Raw genomic sequence first — 17,543 nt, 5'->3', positions numbered from 1 at the left:
GGGGTGTCAAAGAAGGCAAACGCTCCATCCTCAGAGCACAGGAATGCATGGGGACCTCATCTGTACCCCAAACCCAGTGAGCAGATGAGCAGAAGCACAGAAGGGTGCTCATGTCCAGCCCAGGTTCAACCCATACCAAACACCTCAACAGCACTTCTGGAGAGCAGAGGACGAAAGCATTCACCTCACACAGGTACATGGAGAGGTTATAAACCAGTGGGTCCGTGTAAAATCCGGTAGGAAAAAAGAAAAATGCAACCAACAAAAAACACATGAAAGGAATTTAACAGCTGCAACGAACCCCGATGGCTGCACGGGAAAATCCCCTGCCAGCCACAAACCGCTCCTGTAATGAGCACGCAGGGCATGCGCGAGTGGCTTTCTAATGCTCTGTGTAAAATCCCACAGATAATTGCTACACGTGTACTTTCCGTGGTCTCCCGTGCAAGGGGTTGTGTTCTTTTTTTTTCCCTTTTCTCCTACGGAGCTGAAATGAAAAACAATTTATGAGAGGATAATTGATGCCAAAGTGCCAGGAGATCGCAGCAGGAGCTGCGCTGGGGTGAGCGAGGGCGACTCACCGGGATGGCAGGGCAGGGGAACCCAATTCGGGAAGGGATTCGAGGGATCAGCCGAAGCTTTCCTGGCAGCTCCTTCCACAGTCGCTCCATTTGTTGCTGTTAATCCTTACAAAAATCTGGCAATTTGGAACCAAAATTTTTGCAAGTGTTTCAGCGCTGCAGTAGGAGGCCAAATCCTATTACTGGAGAATGGAACTTTGGCCTCTCAGGAGCAAGGGCACTTTGGAAGATGTGGATTTATTGGGAGGTGGAGGGGGGGGGGGTTCTTCTCATTTTATTATTGGATTAAAGCCTTCCCCACCCTTAATCCCACACCACGAGCTCCATGAGCTGGGAGCTCCGTTGGTACAGAAAGGAACTGAAGCACAAAGCCCCAGTACTAATGATCACGATGGGATTTTCGGTTATCCCAGGGCTCTCTGTGCCCCAGAGATCCCATCCCCAGGGATCGCCCTGGCCAGAGACATCCCACATCTGCAGGAAAGCGATTTTGAGGGAAGAAACAAAACAGAGCAGTAGAAAGGGGAGAGTGCATAAAGCTGCTTGATGCCCTCGGCTGTAACTCCTTGCTTCCTCCCTCTACCCTGCTTCTTAATTACAGGCAGTCAAACTGTAAAGACCTTAATGGACATCTTAATTATCGCATTAAAGTTTGAGATGGAAAATTCCTCATTAGGTGGCATGCAGTAGGTCACGGCTGCAATAAATGGTGGTATTTTGCTTGTGACAGCACAGAGCGCGGTGCCCTTTGCAGAACAGCGATGCCTTTGGGGCACATCCCGACCCCGGGGAGCTGCCAGATGGGTGTCAGAGCAGGGCTTTGCTGCGAGAGCATCTGCCTGTGTTTTCCATGAGGAAGTACCAGTGAGAAGTGCTCTTTGCTATCTCTTTTCCCCTCCAAAAAGTGCTGCTTTACTCCTGTGTCCTGCTTCCCATCTGCCTGAATGATTACATTGATTCAGTGTTAGGCAAACTGCAGTAAAACAGTGCTCCTTCAGTGCTCTCAGGCCAATGCCAACTACTGAATGTGCCCTAACTAACTTAAATACAAACTGACCCAGCAATTCTAACCCACAACAGTACAATGTACCTGCAATTAATCAGCACAGCTGCAGATTTCCAGTCCCTTTCACACCGTGATGAGGAACGGGGAAGGTTTTGGGGTGATCCGTGGCAGCTCAGAGCTCCTCAGGCCAAAAGAGCTCAAGTGTGCCTACCAGGGGTGGTTTGCATCTTTATAAGCAGAGGAGCAGGATAAGAAGGGCTGAAGACAACACGCATGCTATTAAATTGACTTCAACATCATTTTGACAGCACTGAGTTGCACGGCCTCTTTTCTAAGCATGTGCAGGAGAAAATTAGTAGATCCCACAGTCCTCAAAGACATCTTCTTGACTACGTGGCTCTGCTCTTCAGTGCTCCTCGGAGGGTGAGCAGCTCCGCTCACCGCCCAGCACAACCAGCTGTGCCAGCAGTGCCATGCGCAGCACCAGCTCCAGCTGTGCCAGCTGTGCCAGGGCCAGGAGCAGCAGCTTTGGGCTGGCGGCAGCTCCCACATCCCAAATCTAACAGCTCCCTCTGTTGGCATCTGCACGAAGCTATCAGTGAGGATGCACAGAAGTTGGCAGTTTGTGCTGGTTTTTTATGCAGTCTCAGGGCAGAGGACGGTCCATGCGCAGAGCGTGTGCCATCCAGCAGCAGACTCGGTTCATTTGTGTCCTCTCTCCAACAGGGGGTTGGTGACACTGAGAGCACTCGAGCTCTGTCTCACTGAGCATCTCTGCACTCCAAGGGAAACCACACAGCGTGCAAACAATTTGCTGCCTTTATTTTTGTAGGTCCTTCCGTAACACAATCTCCGACAGCAAGCTTTGGCAAGGCTGCTTAAACTAATAATTGTACAGCTATGGAAAAGGGGTTCAATGCTTTGCTGAGGATATCTGAAGGTGGAACCTGGCCTCAGATCTGTAACATATAGGCCAGTTTACAGAGGCAGATAATGCAGACAACCCACCAAAGTGCTGGCTGAGCTGTGAGCGAAGGGTGGGAGAAAAAGCAGTGACTTACTTTAATGTGAAATGCCACACAGAAAATAGATCCTACCAAAGCAGAAGCTGTAGGCTGGTAAATCCTTCCCCTCCAGAAATCCCATGGGCTTTGCCAGGAATACCACAGAAAACAGGCATGCAGAATCAGGCCTCAAGTAGATAAAATATAGAATTTGGTACTTAAATTTAAAAATATTTATAAATAACTTAAGACATTCAGGCTCAGAGACGTGAACAGCCAAGTATTCCCCCCTGACACAGGGAACAGCGTGGATCCACATCCAGCACTATGGGTCCCCAGTGCAGGAATTGGCTTTACACCTTATGCAGACACTGTGCCCACTGTGGGCTCTTTGGCAATGCCCCCACAGCCCTTCAAGGGCGCACGGAGGACACCTCTGACAGAGCAGGGAGCACAGATCCACAGCACTGCGCATGACCAATTCTCCACATACATTCACAGCATACAGCGAAATGGCTTTGGAGGATTCCTCAGCTGCCCCTGCACTACGAGGGCAGCACAGCCCCATGCCCCCCCGGTGAGGGGTTTGGGCTTTGAGGTCTCATCTGGAGCGTGGTGAAGGCAGTGTGGATGGGATGTCCCACCCAGGGCTCCTAAAGATCCTCGCTTGCCCTGAAGGAAGCCTTGAATCCATCTCACAACCTGTTCTTATGTGCACCTGGGTTGGGCCTGCAGAGCAGGTTGCAAAACAAAGGCACGCGAGGGGTGGTTAAGGTCAGAGGTGTGTTCTTTTGGATTTTGCTTTTAGTCCAGACAAAAAGCAATGTGTTGGAAATACCCCACGCAGCCGCCGGGCGGCTGAGCGCAGCCATTCCCACACTCTGCACTCTGCAAGCTGAGAGTGCAAACTGCAGCCCCATCCAGCAGGACAGCCACCTGCATACATGGCCCCTGAAAGGGACCGGGGCAAACCAAGGCCATATTCTCACTGTAGACTTTGAGCTGGATGGCCCCACCAGCCACCAGCCATGACCTGAGCAAAACAGGAAATCTACATTTCTCTTCTGCTGTGGGTTTCGTTCAGACCCACTACATACACGGTCCCAGTCATTTTTGTCCCATTAAAACACCCACAAAACAGTAATGTTCTTTGGCACTTGTGCATCAGTGGCACACAGACATGACACACCCCGCTCCTTCCATGCTCCTCAGCCTCATTGCTACAGGTCGATGTAGGCAGAGTCCGTGTCCACCCTCTGGGCCTCTCCAAACACCAGGAACACACAGAGACCAACACTGTTGACAACAGCCACCAGGTTGAAAACAGAAATCCAGGAGCCCGTCGTTTCCATCAGATATCCAGCCAGGTACACACAAACCACACCTGTACACAGAGGGAAGAGATGGAAATGCAGAGGGGCTGCATCCTGCCTGTCCATGGGATGAGCTGCAGGGAGTGCCTTACCTAGCAGAGCTCCGCCTGTATTTCCAACACCTGCAAAGAGAAGAGAGGGGAAATGCCCTTTAGCTTCATCTCACAGGAATCGGGTATTAACAACACGAAGATATGCACGTCTTCACCTGGCTTGCCAACCCCACCTGTTGGTTCTCTGTGCACAGCAAAATGCCATGCAGATGGTGAGGCCAACCAACACCTCACCTCTCCTGCTGGCAGCCATCAGCCAAACGAAGCAGCACGCCTGTGCAGCTCCATGAAGGCAGCTCCATGCACGGAAGGGAGCTGAGGCTGCAGGCACACAGCTCAACACCCCACACCCTGTCTGTCCCCATGCAGCCCAGAGGACTCCTTACCAAACAGCAAGCCAGCACAGGACGGGGCCAGGTCTTGCACGTTCACTGAAATGCCACTAGTGAGAAAAAGAGGGGGAAATGGCAGCTTTAATGGAGCAGGATTTGCTTTGTCATCGTTTGCGCTGAGTTTAGCCGGTCCAACCAAAGGAAAGGATCCCAGATAATACTGGTGACAGAGGACAAGGAGGGAAGAGGCTGCAAGCAGAGCAGTATAGAAGGATTCAGCTCCAAGCGCTCAGAAGGGATGAAATGCAATCCACCTCCTGCTTTGTGCCCCCACCAGCTGCTCAGTCCTGTGTGCCCTGCAGCACACAGATCAGAGGGTGATGCTCAGGGTTAGCACCAATGGTGGGATGGAAGCAGGCTGCTCATACAGCCCCACCAGTGTGGGGTGGGAGCTGAGGGGCTGTGGGTACCTGTGGTTAAAGGTCTGAAGCCCAACGGAGGCTGAGGCGAACACTATAGCCTTGCAAAAACTGGACGTCTGGCCCAGGCACAGGGCAAACACGCTTGAGACTCCAGAGCCAATGACCTGGAAAAAGAGAAATATTAAATACCTCAGTGAGTTTTCCATCAGCAGGTAGCTCAAGCTACTCCCATGGCTTCAGCTCTCTTACCTGCATGAACTTACGAACGGTGATGGTTTTGTACCCTGGAAGAGAAGGAAGAGTCCCAGTTAAGGCAGCTCAACAGGTCTCCCTGCTCCCATCCAGGAGCACAGAGTGATTTCAGATGGCCAGAGCTCATCTCCGGATGGACCTTGTGAGACCAAAGAGAGCTCCAAGAACACGGATGGGGCAGCACTCCCACTACTGACATATCAGGACTGCATGTTGTCTGTTTGCTGGGACTTCTCCTTCCCAACAAGCCTCTCTCATTCCTCCTCCCAGTTCTGTTCCCACAGTGCATAAAATAAGAGCTGAGGAGAAGCCAGAAGGGCTCTTACCCTGATTAATTAAATGATCGGACAGAAATCCACTGAACAAGCTTGTTGGAATTGCAACCAGCCAGGGAACTACATTGAACACCCAGCCCTGAAAGACAGCAAAAGTCAAGAGAGGGCTGCTGTCAGAGCTTGTCTGCAAATGTCTTGCAAAAGTCTGCAGAAAGGAAACAAATGAAGGGAGCAGAGCTTCTCACAGGCCTCTACTGCCTTCCCAGAGCACAGCCCCAGGCCCGCAGAGCCAGGCCAGGCAGCACTGCTAGCTCTGTCCCTCTGCAAACCGCAGTGGCGGGGACTGAGCATGGCAAAGTTTGGTATTCAGCACAGTGATGTGCAGAGAGCCGGGGAGCTCCGGGAGCTGCGGGCGTAGCTCTGCCCTGCGGGTCAGCAACAAAGCTGCTGGCAGCATTTCCAGCAGTGGCTTCAGCCTCGTTAGCAGCATTAGCAGGAAGCTGAGGGAATGTAGCTGGATTTTGTAATGCCAGGATTAGATAACATTACAGCAACAACATGCCTTGGTCTATTTTCAATTCAGCGAGCTTGCTACATTTGTAATCACAGATGATTGCTGGTCATCTGGATTACTGCTGCTCAGAGGCATATAGTGCCCAGATCCCATAGGGAGCTGAACTCGCTGTGTGTTGGGCTGCATTCATCTCAGCTCATCCCCTCCATGCCCCTCTGCTCAGAACCCCCCATGGACACATCCCGCAGCAGCAGAGGGATGCACAGAGGGCTGAGTGCTCCTGGTTTGAGCAATCCTGTTCTGCCTGCTCCTGGAAACTGTACCAGGGCCCGTCTGCATCTCTCAGCACCACTGAAATTTTAGTTCTTGGTCACTATCAAAAATGCACCACCATAGGGCTTGCAGGTCTGCGCATCTTGTAGCGCCAGCTGGGGTTACTCAGCACACTCAGTCCCAACACACCAAAGGCAGCCTTGCCTCATCCCACTGCCAAAACGCTCCTGCATCTCCACCCATCCAGGTGGGCTGGGGGTGGGTGAAGGCATCTCACCCGCAGCAGGGGCATCTGACCAGCAGGTGACACAGTTTTACCACGCTAAGGATTATCCTTTAAAATCAAGCACGGTCGAGCCCCGGCTTATTAAAATATATGAAGCGATTATTGGATGCAGGAGCACTATATGGAGCATCTTACATAAGGGAACCGTGATATAAGGCATAGCAGATGGTAAATTACCACTGCAAGCACATTACAAGAGGTGCACAGATCTCGTCACAACAATATGTTTGGTGGTTTAATACACGATTGTAATCCAAATACCAAGGGTGCCATAAAGGACCTTATAGATGTAAGAATAAAAGGCATTTGTAAGCTCTGAAAGGTAGCAAAAAAAAAAAAAAAAAAAACAACCTACAGACCTAACAGAGCTATTGTGGAAAAGGCCACGTCAGGTTCTGAGCACAGGACAGACAGCAGCACTCAGCCCAGAGGAGCAGGGCTCCGAAAGGTGGGAATGCTTGCGATGGGGAGAGGGACCATTTCTGCAGGTAGCTCTGAGCTATGCAATGTCAACGCAGCTAAAACCCCCATGAAAACCCAGGCATGGAGTCATTGCAACAGCACGGTGTCCCCAGCCCTGCACTGTTCGTTAGAAAGCCACCCCAGGCTCTGAAAGCAGCACAGGCAGCCCAGCCCTCCCCGCCCCCCCAGCACTGTGCTTACCTTGGACTCGGGGAACGTTTCCTTAAAGAAAGTCGGCAGCCAGGAGAGGAGAGTGAAAAACGTGCTGGCTGTGCACAGCTGTGCAACGATGACAGCCCTGGGAATACACAGCAGGGAGGGGGCAGTGAGCAGCGACAGCGATGCTGGGTGAGAAGGGCCACCCCAGCAGTGCAGTGTTGCAGTTTCTGGTCTGTAAGTAAATCCCTCTGAGTGCTGAGGTTGCTTGCAGAGATCTCTTTGTGCAGATAACTGCAGCTCTCCGCTCACACCATGCACTCCCACACCTCTCTCTCCATGTCTGACAACAGAGCACAGGTTTGGGCCAGGTTCACCCACTCTGCTGCAGGAGGTGTCACCGAGGGCTTCCTAAGGCCCAGCCATCAGCAGGTGGCCCATGGTTATTCAGGGCAGTGAGCCCCTCTGCCCTGCCTTCAGCAGCCCCTGGGAACCCGCTGCTGTGCTCCAATGAGCCTCAGTGCCCAATGCAGAATCCTCCCCCCCCCCCCCCCAAAAAAAAAGGGCTGTAAAGAGATGGTTTTCCAACAGTGAGAATGAAGGGCCGCTGCACTGCACTGCGTAGGAGCCCACTGCAAGCAGTGTTTCTAACACGTGTGTTGGGGAATGGTGCTTTGGAGGAGCACAGGACTCACCCAGGCAGCAGCCTGCAAACCTGGTGATGTTTCCCAAGTGTAAAAGGGCAAAGTACAAACACACGGAACAAACAAGCACACCGAGGTGAGAAGCCCTGGCAGGAGGGTGCTCTCCAGCCCCGCTGCCCTGGCACAGAGCTCAGAGCTCCGCCAGCTGCCTACCAGATCGGCGCCTTCTTAAACAGCTGCTTCCAGGGCACTTTGCTCTGCTTTGAGATTGAGATGCCTCTCCTTAAATAGCCTATGGGGATGACGAGATCTGGAGGGACAGAAACGGTCCAAGGAAAGCTCTGATCAGCAACATGCTGTGCAAACTGGACCAGATTTGAGAGACCACTGTAAAAGCACTTTAACCTCCTCTAACTCTAATTCTGTTTGCAGTACTGGCACTGGATGCTCATGTTAGGTACACCAAGATCTTCCGCAGCACCCACCCACCACTCCATCCAGCCACCCTCAACATTTGTTGTATTTCTGGACAACAGCTGTTTGGACAGCTCTGGATTCCATGCAGCACCAGGCACAGGGTGAGCTGGGCTCCTGCATCCCACATGCACTAACAACACTGTATCCAGGTGTCATCGTTTGCCCATGTGTGGATTTACACCCAGAGTTATTTGGAAGAGATATTCAGGATTAAGTGGTTTGTAAAAGCTCTGTGTGTAGATGCTCTTAGTTGGGAATGAGTATCTTGCCCTGCTTTAGCTTAATCCACTTAGCAGATCAGGCTCTGCATGGTGTTTTCACCGGTGCTTAAAGGAATGGCAGAGTCAGAGCGGACTCCTGGCAGCCATATAATCCAGCATGGGACTGGGAACAGAAACTCAGCAGAGCAAAAGCTCAAAATCTTGTTTCTGGGTTCAGCATCTTCAGGCAGACACTGCATACAACACAAACAGACCCAAAGAAAACGCACTGTGTAACACACCCTTGGCAATGCAGGTTTGCTGAAAGCTGCCACCCGAGGCAGGAGGGCTGATTTTACCTTTCTCCACCAGCAGGTACTTGCAGGTGCAGTAAACCCAGAGCAAAGTGAGCAAACCAGAGAAGTAGAAAACGCTCTCCCAGCCATACCAGTCCAGCAGCAGAGATCCTGCAGCTCCGATCACCAGCGTCCTGCAAGGCAAACCACAGGCTGGCTCACGTGTCGGCATTTTTGCCCCCATAAGTGAGTGATTAAACACAGCAAAACTGCTGTATGGCTTTTAAGCAGCCCTTCCATTTAGAAAGGAAATTAGCAGAGATGGGAAAGTTCTATTATTGCTGTCTGTCAGAGGACAGTGAGCAGTCTTGGGCGGACCCCTGCTCTTTCTACTGGATCAGGCTGTTTCCCATAGTAATTAAATGTTGCAAATGCTCTTCAGAGTCTGTCTTGGAAGGAAAGTAAGAAAAAAACCAAAAAACAACACAGAAATCTTTGACACAGTCATGAGCAAACAGCACACTTCAGAGAACACAAAATCTCCAGCAATGCATGCGTGAGAGCACAGACAGCAACTGCCTGAGGCTTCCCCAGCTGCAGGCAGAATCCTCAAGGACCCAGGCACCTGCCTGCACTTCAGGCTGGAAGTTTTGCCTCCAACTATTTAATGTCCTTTCATCATCAGGATGTCCCGAGACTGTCACTCGCTGCTCAAAGCCATCTGCCTTCTGAACTTACCCAAACTGTGAGCCAGTCCCCACTGTGCTGTATGTGAAGGCTCGCTCGCTCTCCCGGACCCTCTGGGACAGCAGGCTGGCCAGGGATGGGAAGTAGACCCCTGTGAGCAAGGGAAGGGAGCTGTCAGGGTAGGGGGCCCACAGCACTTACATCCCCACAGTGCTGCAGTTTGAAAAGAGGAAAGGAAAATCACCCCAAATTATGCCAAGGGTTTGGGAAGGACCGATTTTCACAGAGTGCTTTGAAGGAGTTTTAAAACCCAGCAAATTCCAGTGCGATTTCAGAAGCCAGCTGTAGTTTCATACTGTGGCAGCCCATGTCCTGCAAAGTGGTTTCGATGGGGGGAATGATTTGTGGGTGACTTTATCTAGAAATGTCATTTTTTTTTCCTATGGACACTGCAGGTGCAGAAGCAGCTCTGAGGCTTGCCTGAACACCCAGGAGAAGAGCTCATGCACTGCAACCCAAAGGACTTAGCCTGGAGAACACAAAGCTCCATGGAGACCTGCTAGCGGCCTTTCAGTATCCAAAGAGGGGCTAGAAGAAAGAAGGGGACAGACATTTTAGCAGGGCTGGTTGTGATAAGACAGTGGGAAATGGTTTCAGACTCAAAGAGGGGAGATTTAGATTGGATACAAGAGAAGTTTCTTACACTGAGGACAGTGAAGCACTGCCACAGGTTGACCAGAGAGGTGGTGGTGCCCCATCCCTGGAGACACCCAAGGTCAGGCTGGAGGGGCTCTGAGCACTGATGGAGCTGTGGGTGTCCCTGCTCATTGCGGGGGGTTGGACCAGATGGGCATTAGAGGTCCCTTCCAACACAAAAGATTCAGTAATTCTTTGAACTTGCATGCACTCACTGCCCACGCTCAGGACGTGGCTCTCACCTTGCAGCAGCCCCATGAGGAACCTGGAGCAGGTCATGAAGACGAGGTGTGCTGACGTGATCTGGGTGAGCAGTGGGGTGATGAACGTCAGGAAGCCCCATGCTGATGCTGAGAGGAGGAGGACCTTCTCACCCCCTATTCTGGAAGGAAAAGAACATGTAGAGAAAGTGAGCAGAAGGCAAAAGGGCAAAGGGAAAAGGGAAAAGGCCCCCTGCCAAAGCTCTAGCCTTCTTCCCAGCTCTGTCAGATTTTAAGAGTGAATTCTCCCCTATGCAGGGAAGCCCAAGCTGCTGCTTCGCTTTTTTTTACTACAGTTACTGAACCAGGGGCAAAAGGCACTTCTGTCAGAAAAATTATGGTGGTATAAAAGTGGTCTTCACTGTCTAAAGGTCAACAGAAACCACACTGGTCCATGTGTCCACAACCACCACGCTGGTCTACGTGTCCATTAACATCCCCGTAGGTCTCTGGCAGCTGTGTGGGATGGTTGGGGCACTCCCTCTGTTTGATGGGGATTATGCCTGTGCAAAGTCCTTCGGTGCACGCTGCACTGTAACCACGGCACTGATTTGAAGACCCAGGCATCGGAACAAAGAGTCAAACTGCTTGTGTACTTTCTGAATCGGGCAGGGCTGAGAGAGAAACCCATCAAGCCTTTCCCCACTAACGGGCTTCACCCTTTGCTCTGTTACTGTGCCAGGGTGAAAGGTGGCACTACCGAAACTTGAAGCGAGAGGTCAAAGCCAAGCTGTGTGCTACTGAGAAAGCCCAAGCAGGGGAAAATAGAAACGGAAGCAGTAGAAACAGAAAATGGAAACAGAAAATGGGAAAAAAAAAAAAAAAATAGAAGATAGAAACGGAAGGAACTCCCAGTACTGATCGCTGATGTGTCCTCCGATGACCTGCGTCAAGCAGTAGCCCCAGAAGAAGCTGCTGAGCACAACTCCTGACTGCTTCTTGTCCCAGCCGAAGTGCGCGCTCAGGGCGACGGCGCAGATGGGCACGGTGACGCGGGCGCAGTACAGCAGGCACGTCCCCAGCAGCAGCACCGCCGTCCACGCGCGGCACTCGGGCCTGAACAGGGCAAAAAGAAGGTGGGGGAATGGCTGAGCAGATGTGTGTGGCAGAGCTGTCTTTCTCTGTCCCAGACAAAAGCTCTAGGAAGTGTTCTCGAAAGGGTAACAAAGGAAAGGTCAGTGCATGACATGCCATGCCAGGAGCAAATATTTGCTGTTTGGCACTCCAACCCATTCCCCCGGGGAGGTGGCACGTTACCCTTCATAAATGTGACGTGGATGGAAGAGTGTTTTAGTGAGAGATGGGACACCATGGGGCTGAACAGCCCAGAGCACGGAGCAGAGTAACCCAGCACATAAGCAAGGATGGGTTTGCAGGCCGTGCTCAGTTTTGGTACGTGAGCACCCAGCCCCGAGGTAAGTGCTCTTGCAGAAGGGGATATTTACTGCTGCCCGGTCTGCAGGCTGGGTCCCTTGTTGCCCATGAAAAGATAAGCTTGCTGAGAACATACACTATTCAGAAGGGCTGCTCTGAAAGTTATGCTTCCTATTTTATTGTGTTGGCCCACGAGGGGTGGATGTTGGTGGTATGGCAGTAGAGATTGAACCTTCCCAACAATATTCCATTACACGTTGCTGCCATGTGACAGACGGCAGCAGGAGAGCACCTCACATGGAAGTGTGCATGGAGCAAAGGTGTGGAACTGAATTCCTCCACGTGGAAAAAAATGGCACCCAATGACATTCATTGATGCTTGCTGAATGTTGATGGAAACCAAACAGTGGGTGTGTGCGCACTGAGGCGGTGCAGACTGTCCAAGTGTGGCATACAGGCACTTGTTCATCACTGGAAAAAACACACAGCTAAGTGGTGGTGACTACATGGAAAATGCTGTTTTGTAGCTGAGCATTTGCCCTGTCAAATGGTGCTATTGTGTTCTTTGTAGTCATTGTATCTCCCATGGAAATAAATAGGAGGCGACCCTCATATGTTAAATTTGGTTAATTTCGTGCGCATTGGGCAGAGCACAAAGCATTGGGCAAATGGGCTGTTGCTGTTCCAGGGCTGACTGCAATTCACTGTACTGGGGCACCGACCTCTGTGCTCTCCACCCCACTGTCTGCAAGGGAAACAACCTTCACCCCTTCTGTATTGAAACGAGCACTTATTCCCCTGTACCGGATTTACGACCAGTGTAGGTTAATCCCACACAGCACAAGGCAGTTGATAAACCTGTCCGTCAAGGAGGGAGACAAGGGAACAATGGGAAGGAAAGCACTTGGAGCCACTGGGTGAATTTATTGCTATTTATTTATTGCTCCAGGTGAATTTATTGCTATTTCCTGACAAGGTGAACAGGCAGCTCTGTGCCAGCCCCAGTGGGAGGAATTGGGAGCTTTGCAGGTTGGACCTGTCCTGACTGTGCACACACACTACTAAATAGCACAGGAACTAGAAAATCTCACTTATCTTTGCTGGAAGAATGAGTAACCGAGGGTTGAGCTGCCTCGGTCACTTGCATCAGGTGACATGCACTCCCTTGGTAAGGAGTACCAAGGACGTGTGCCGTAAGAGGGACATCGTCACTCTGTACTCAGCACTGCTGAAGCCTCAGCTTGAGTGCTGGGCTCAGTTTTGAGCCTCTCACTACAAAAAAAGACATGGAGGCCCTGGAGCGTGTCTAGGGAAGGGCAGAGGAGCTGTGAGGGCCCAGGGGGGTGGTGGGGTCACCACACTCCCTGGAGGTACTCCAGACCCATGGCCCCAAGGAACATGGTCAGTGGGCACAGTGAGGTGGGTAGGGGTTGGACTTTGGGATGTTAGTGGTCTTTCTTCCGACCTAAATGATTCTGTGATTTTATGATCCGATGATCACACTTTCACTTGTAGCAGAAACAAAGGCTGTTCATCACCTGCAGAGCTGTGGCTCCTATCAACCTCATTCTGCAGCCAGCCTGGAGCCCTAATCTCCCCTCTTATCTGCAGCAGCACGATGCCGGTTAATTCAAGTCAATGAACCTGAACAATTGGGGTGACCAAGTAAAGCACCTGCAATAAGTGTCAGTATTTACTATTATTGGGCTGCTGAGACTGTGCACATTTTGATCGCTGCTCCACTGCATTTATACCCTTTTCCTATATTGTTATCAGTAGATACTTCCATTCAAAACAAGCATGGACAGTTGTGAGGGCTGCAAATTACCACTTGCTCCATAGGTAGCATATCCAGCAAGGAATATCCACTCTGACAGTCTGAGTGTGCCCACACCCACCTGAAGCACGGCAAGAATTACTTCTCTGCAAGGACAGTGATGTGCTTACATCAGAGGAAAGAGCTTTGTAAACGCATTTTCTCCTAATTATAGTTATCACAGAGGCTGCCGATGAGTCAGTGTTCTGCTCAGTGCAAAACAACAACAGAAAAGGTTACAGGAGAAGCCTGGGTTAGCAGAAGGGAGATAAAATAAAACTCTGCTTTAAGAACTAAGCAGTAATGGCAAATCAAATATAATGTTTTGGAGATTACAACTGCCCTCTGAGAAGTGGAGCTTTACCAGAGTTAGCAAATTTACCTAAATTGCTTCCCTGACGGAGGAGTAATAATCTGTGCTGGAAATAACCAAACTGAGTAAGACTGAAGCACACCTAAGCCTAAACCTTAGGCTGCTAAGCCTTGCTCAGCAGCTTCCTTCGTGCAAGGTGCAGAACCTGCAGCTGCATCCCTTTCTGGGACCCAATTTGCAAACAGAGCAGCCATGCAGCTAGAAAACACTTCCTACTTCACAAACCTCCAACCACCACCCAGACGGACTATAATTAGCATGAGGACTGTAATTGAGCCCTAATGACTCTTTCTGGGCAGCTGTCTGTATGGCAGCAGTGCTGTGGTGGAGCAGCCCTGCTGATGTCCTTTGGTTCTGCCCCAGCACATCCCCGGGCAATGGGTCACCGCTTTGCTCAGAGGCACCCAGCTATTCTGTGGGGTTCAGATCCCACCATGCCCCATCCAAGGGCACAACAGCTGACACCAACGTTTAAGGTAAGCCACAGTGGAAGGAGAACCAGCAGCACAGGGTACCTTTATTTGCAGCCCGTTGTCCCCCTGGAGGAACTACCGCAGTAGGTGCCACAAAGCAAATACTGATTCAACTTTTACTCCTCCTGATGCGTCCCCTCCCTTCCCTCAGCCCGCTGCTCTGCTCGCAGGCACTGCAGGTCACTGCTGAAACGAACTCACTGGGATTCGGGCTATCAGTGGGGACAGACCCAGCTCCCAGCCACACCTCAGGGCCACCAAACCATGGGACAGCATCGCTGGCACCAGCACAGGGCCACCTGGCAGGAGGACGACAGCTCCATAGCAAACCTCAGTCCCAGCTCAGCCACCGCCTGCTTTGATTGACAGCAATCAACACAATTGCTCCTGCCTGCCGTGGTGCAAGGAGAGATACACCCAGGTGGTTATTTTTAACTCCGTTCAACAATCCTCTCACTTCTCTTTGTTTCTCCTACCAACAGTTCCTCCCTCCCTCGAAAACCCAACACGCGTATCCAGGGAATGCTCTTTCTTCCCTCCTCGAGCTGACGTTGTCATGCTGCAGACTGGCTCCACACCGGTGATTTCTCACTGTCAAAAGCAGCGTTTGGGTTCAGAGGAGGCTTTTTTCCAGCCAGAGCACAGAGGACACAGGGCTTTTTTCACTGGGAAAGCTGCTGATTTCCTGTTCGCCTCCTGTGCACAAACTTCTTCTGCAGAGCCACAGATGGCAACAAAGTGGTGTTCAGCAAGCGCAGCTCTCAGTTTATTCCCTCTCTTCATTTCTTGCTTTCGGCAAAAGCAAAGATGAAAATTAGATTTGAGCTGCTCTCATGAGCTGGAAATAGTTGTTTAGTCCAGGTGGAGGAGGTGGGAAAGTGTAATAACAAAGCACACGCGTGCTTTGCACACTGATGTAAGACACACATGGATCAGCTGTAAATGCAATGCATTTCTTGCTTTCATAGTCCATGTGAAAAGTTCTCAGCAAGGGCACAATTAAAATCAGAGTGAGGAGCTTGGATAATAAAGCAATCAGCAAAGAAAAGAAAGAAGCAACAGAAGCTGCAAAACGGGGCTGACAAAAGATGAGGGTGCAGAGCTCAGGAACACAGCGTAACCTCTGGGGCAAGAAGTGCAGTCAGGAGACCGGAGAGCAGCACGTGGCCATGGTGCAGCTCCTTTCATCTGTGAAGCTGAGATAAACTGCTATAATAACAACCCCTTGTCTTCAGGTATAGCCAGAGGCTGGGAGAGGCAAAGCGGCTTCAGGAGTCGTTTTCTTCCCAGGACACGCTGCCTTTTCCATGCTCTATTTCTCTCCTGGAGGCACCATCCAAAATGTTGCCTCCGTGACACTGGCTGGATCTGCCCATGCCTTTCTTTCTAACTTATGGCTATAAATTTCTCTTCTTGGAGCTTTAGCCTTCCCATCAGTCCAACCAGAAGGCCCTGCTTGGCACATTAAAATCTGCAGACAAAAAACACTATCGAAATGTCCAGATGTGCTCCAACACAAGCAATCTTTTCCAGCTCCAAACAGAAATCCCCAAGTGTTGTTCTTGGATGAGAAAGACAATACAGATAATGACGTGTGATAGCACAGCCATTGCAAACCTACCAAAAAGTCTGAGAGGGGCAGCTGAGGAGGTGAACCACAGGGAAAGAACAGTGCAAAGAGGAAGGAAAAAACAGCTGAAAAAAGGGAGGACAAAAGAAGAAGCGGCACAAACAAAGATGGAACAGTAAGGCTGCGAGATAAGCGCTCATCTCTCCTTGCACTGACAGTGCAGGCAGATCCTGGGAGGCAGCCTGGTAGGACTTTGCTGGAGCACGAAGGCAGAACTCGTGTCACTTCCCCCACTTGATAAAACTTTGCCTCCACGGCAAACAGTCGATGCGTGGAAATGCCAAGAGCTGTTATTCAATGGCACACGTTGATCAAAAACTGCCCACTATGCTGATTTTCAGCCACCTCACCAGCCACGTTCTGCACCGGTACCACCCGGCTGCCAACCCGCCCCTATAACCTGGCAGGGCGCTCCTCTCCCACTTGTTTGCTTCAGACCCACAAAGCATTCCCAAACAAGAGAAGGTATAGGTGTGTGCACAGACCGAATCCTTCCAATCACTAACAGCAAGATGGTCAGAATTCTCTAAAAAATGTATCTTTCTTGATAAATACTTCACCAACAGCCATCACCAACCATTTCTTTTGTTTATGCCCCAACTGCTAAAAGTGGTCGCTTTGGGCTTAAGAGGAGTGCTAAATATTTTCATAGAAATGTAGGATGCCCTGAGTCAGAAGGGACCCACAGTGATCAATGAGTGCAGCAAACCCAAAGCCCAAACCCTACACCAGAGAGCAGCGTCCTGGCACTCTTTGAAGCTGACAAAAGGAAGGCAGTTTGTAACCAAACTGCAACTCCCGTGTAGAAGTTCATCCATGGGGATGAGGTAGAAGCACACTGTTGGAATCCTGGTTTAACACCATAGGGACAGCGTGGAGTTTTTGGGTTCTGAAGTGCTGGAAAGTCAGCACGCAGCCCACCAGCATCCAACCTTGACCTCGATGCCATCACACCAAGGCAGAATGGGAGAGGAACAGAACAGAAATCGTTCCGAGCTGGTGAGCTCCTCCTTTTGCAGACTTAATTAATTGTTATCAGCAGTACAAACATCCCGGCTGGAACACTTTGATAAACCTCGCCGTAGTTTCGACAGCATGTTTGAATAACTGACTGCAGGCCAGAAGTCGATTGGAGAGATTTTTTTTTTTTTTTTTCCCCGTGATTCATAGCAATTCCACCCCTCGTCCTTTGGGGCCTTTCCTCCACCGCCCACCGCCCAACAGCCGCGTTCCCCCGGACCTCCCGAGCATCTCCGAAACCGCCCGTCCGGAATCGGGCACGTCGCAGGGGCAGCCCCAGGAGCGGCGGAGAGGTTCCCGGCTGAGCCTGCCCAGCTCGCCCGGGGAACGCCGCAGCCTTACCTGGACCAGTACTGCTCCCCGCCTCCATCCTTCCACATGCCGTCGTGTTGCGGGGCCCGGGAGCCGCGCTCTCCTCCGCACACCGGCGCATTCCTGCCGCCTCCCGCGGCCATGCGGGCAGCGCCTTCCGGCCCCGCCGGCTCACATCGCGCCGGCCGCCGGCTCCCTCCCCCTGCCGAGCCGCAGCCACGTGTCAGCGCCTCCCCGCCGGGCCGTTCCGGGAAGTCCCGCCGGCCGCCACGGTGCCGGGGCCGCCCGCAGAGCGC

At 51.4% G+C, this 17,543-nt stretch overlaps 1 protein-coding gene across 1 annotated transcript; it reads right to left on the bottom strand.

Annotated features, from left to right (window-relative positions):
* Nucleotides 1–2,388: 2,388 nt before the first annotated feature.
* Nucleotides 2,389–17,437, bottom strand: SLC17A9 (solute carrier family 17 member 9). Its single transcript, NM_001006292.2, has 13 exons — nt 17,278–17,437; nt 11,108–11,305; nt 10,232–10,371; nt 9,345–9,444; nt 8,670–8,800; nt 7,847–7,943; nt 7,035–7,131; nt 5,350–5,437; nt 5,021–5,055; nt 4,820–4,935; nt 4,404–4,459; nt 4,057–4,086; nt 2,389–3,975 (listed from the first exon to the last, which is right to left on the bottom strand). The coding sequence occupies exons 1-13, from the start codon at nt 17,388–17,390 to the stop codon at nt 3,812–3,814; spliced, it is 1,365 nt and encodes a 454-aa protein (NP_001006292.2). The 5' UTR covers nt 17,391–17,437; the 3' UTR covers nt 2,389–3,811.
* Between the last annotated feature and the right edge of the window lie 106 nt (nt 17,438–17,543).

This window comes from Gallus gallus, chromosome 20, assembly GCF_016699485.2.
Source record: "Gallus gallus isolate bGalGal1 chromosome 20, bGalGal1.mat.broiler.GRCg7b, whole genome shotgun sequence".
Taxonomy (NCBI): domain Eukaryota; kingdom Metazoa; phylum Chordata; class Aves; order Galliformes; family Phasianidae; genus Gallus; species Gallus gallus.
Note: the sequence above shows the minus strand (reverse complement) of the source record. Positions and strands in the feature narration are given on the sequence as shown.

Bases quoted from the DNA above. Each gene is read 5' to 3' on its own strand.
- SLC17A9 (NM_001006292.2), bottom strand. From the start codon at position 17,390: ATGGCCGCGGGAGGCGGCAGGAATGCGCCGGTGTGCGGAGGAGAGCGC. The intron at 11,306-17,277 runs GTAAGGCTGCGG...TGCCCTGTTCAG, and splicing joins GGGGAGCAGTACTGGTCCAG to GCCCGAGTGCCGCGCGTGGA. The intron at 7,132-7,846 runs GTAGGCAGCTGG...GTGTATTCCCAG, and splicing joins TTTAAGAAGGCGCCGATCTG to GGCTGTCATCGTTGCACAGC.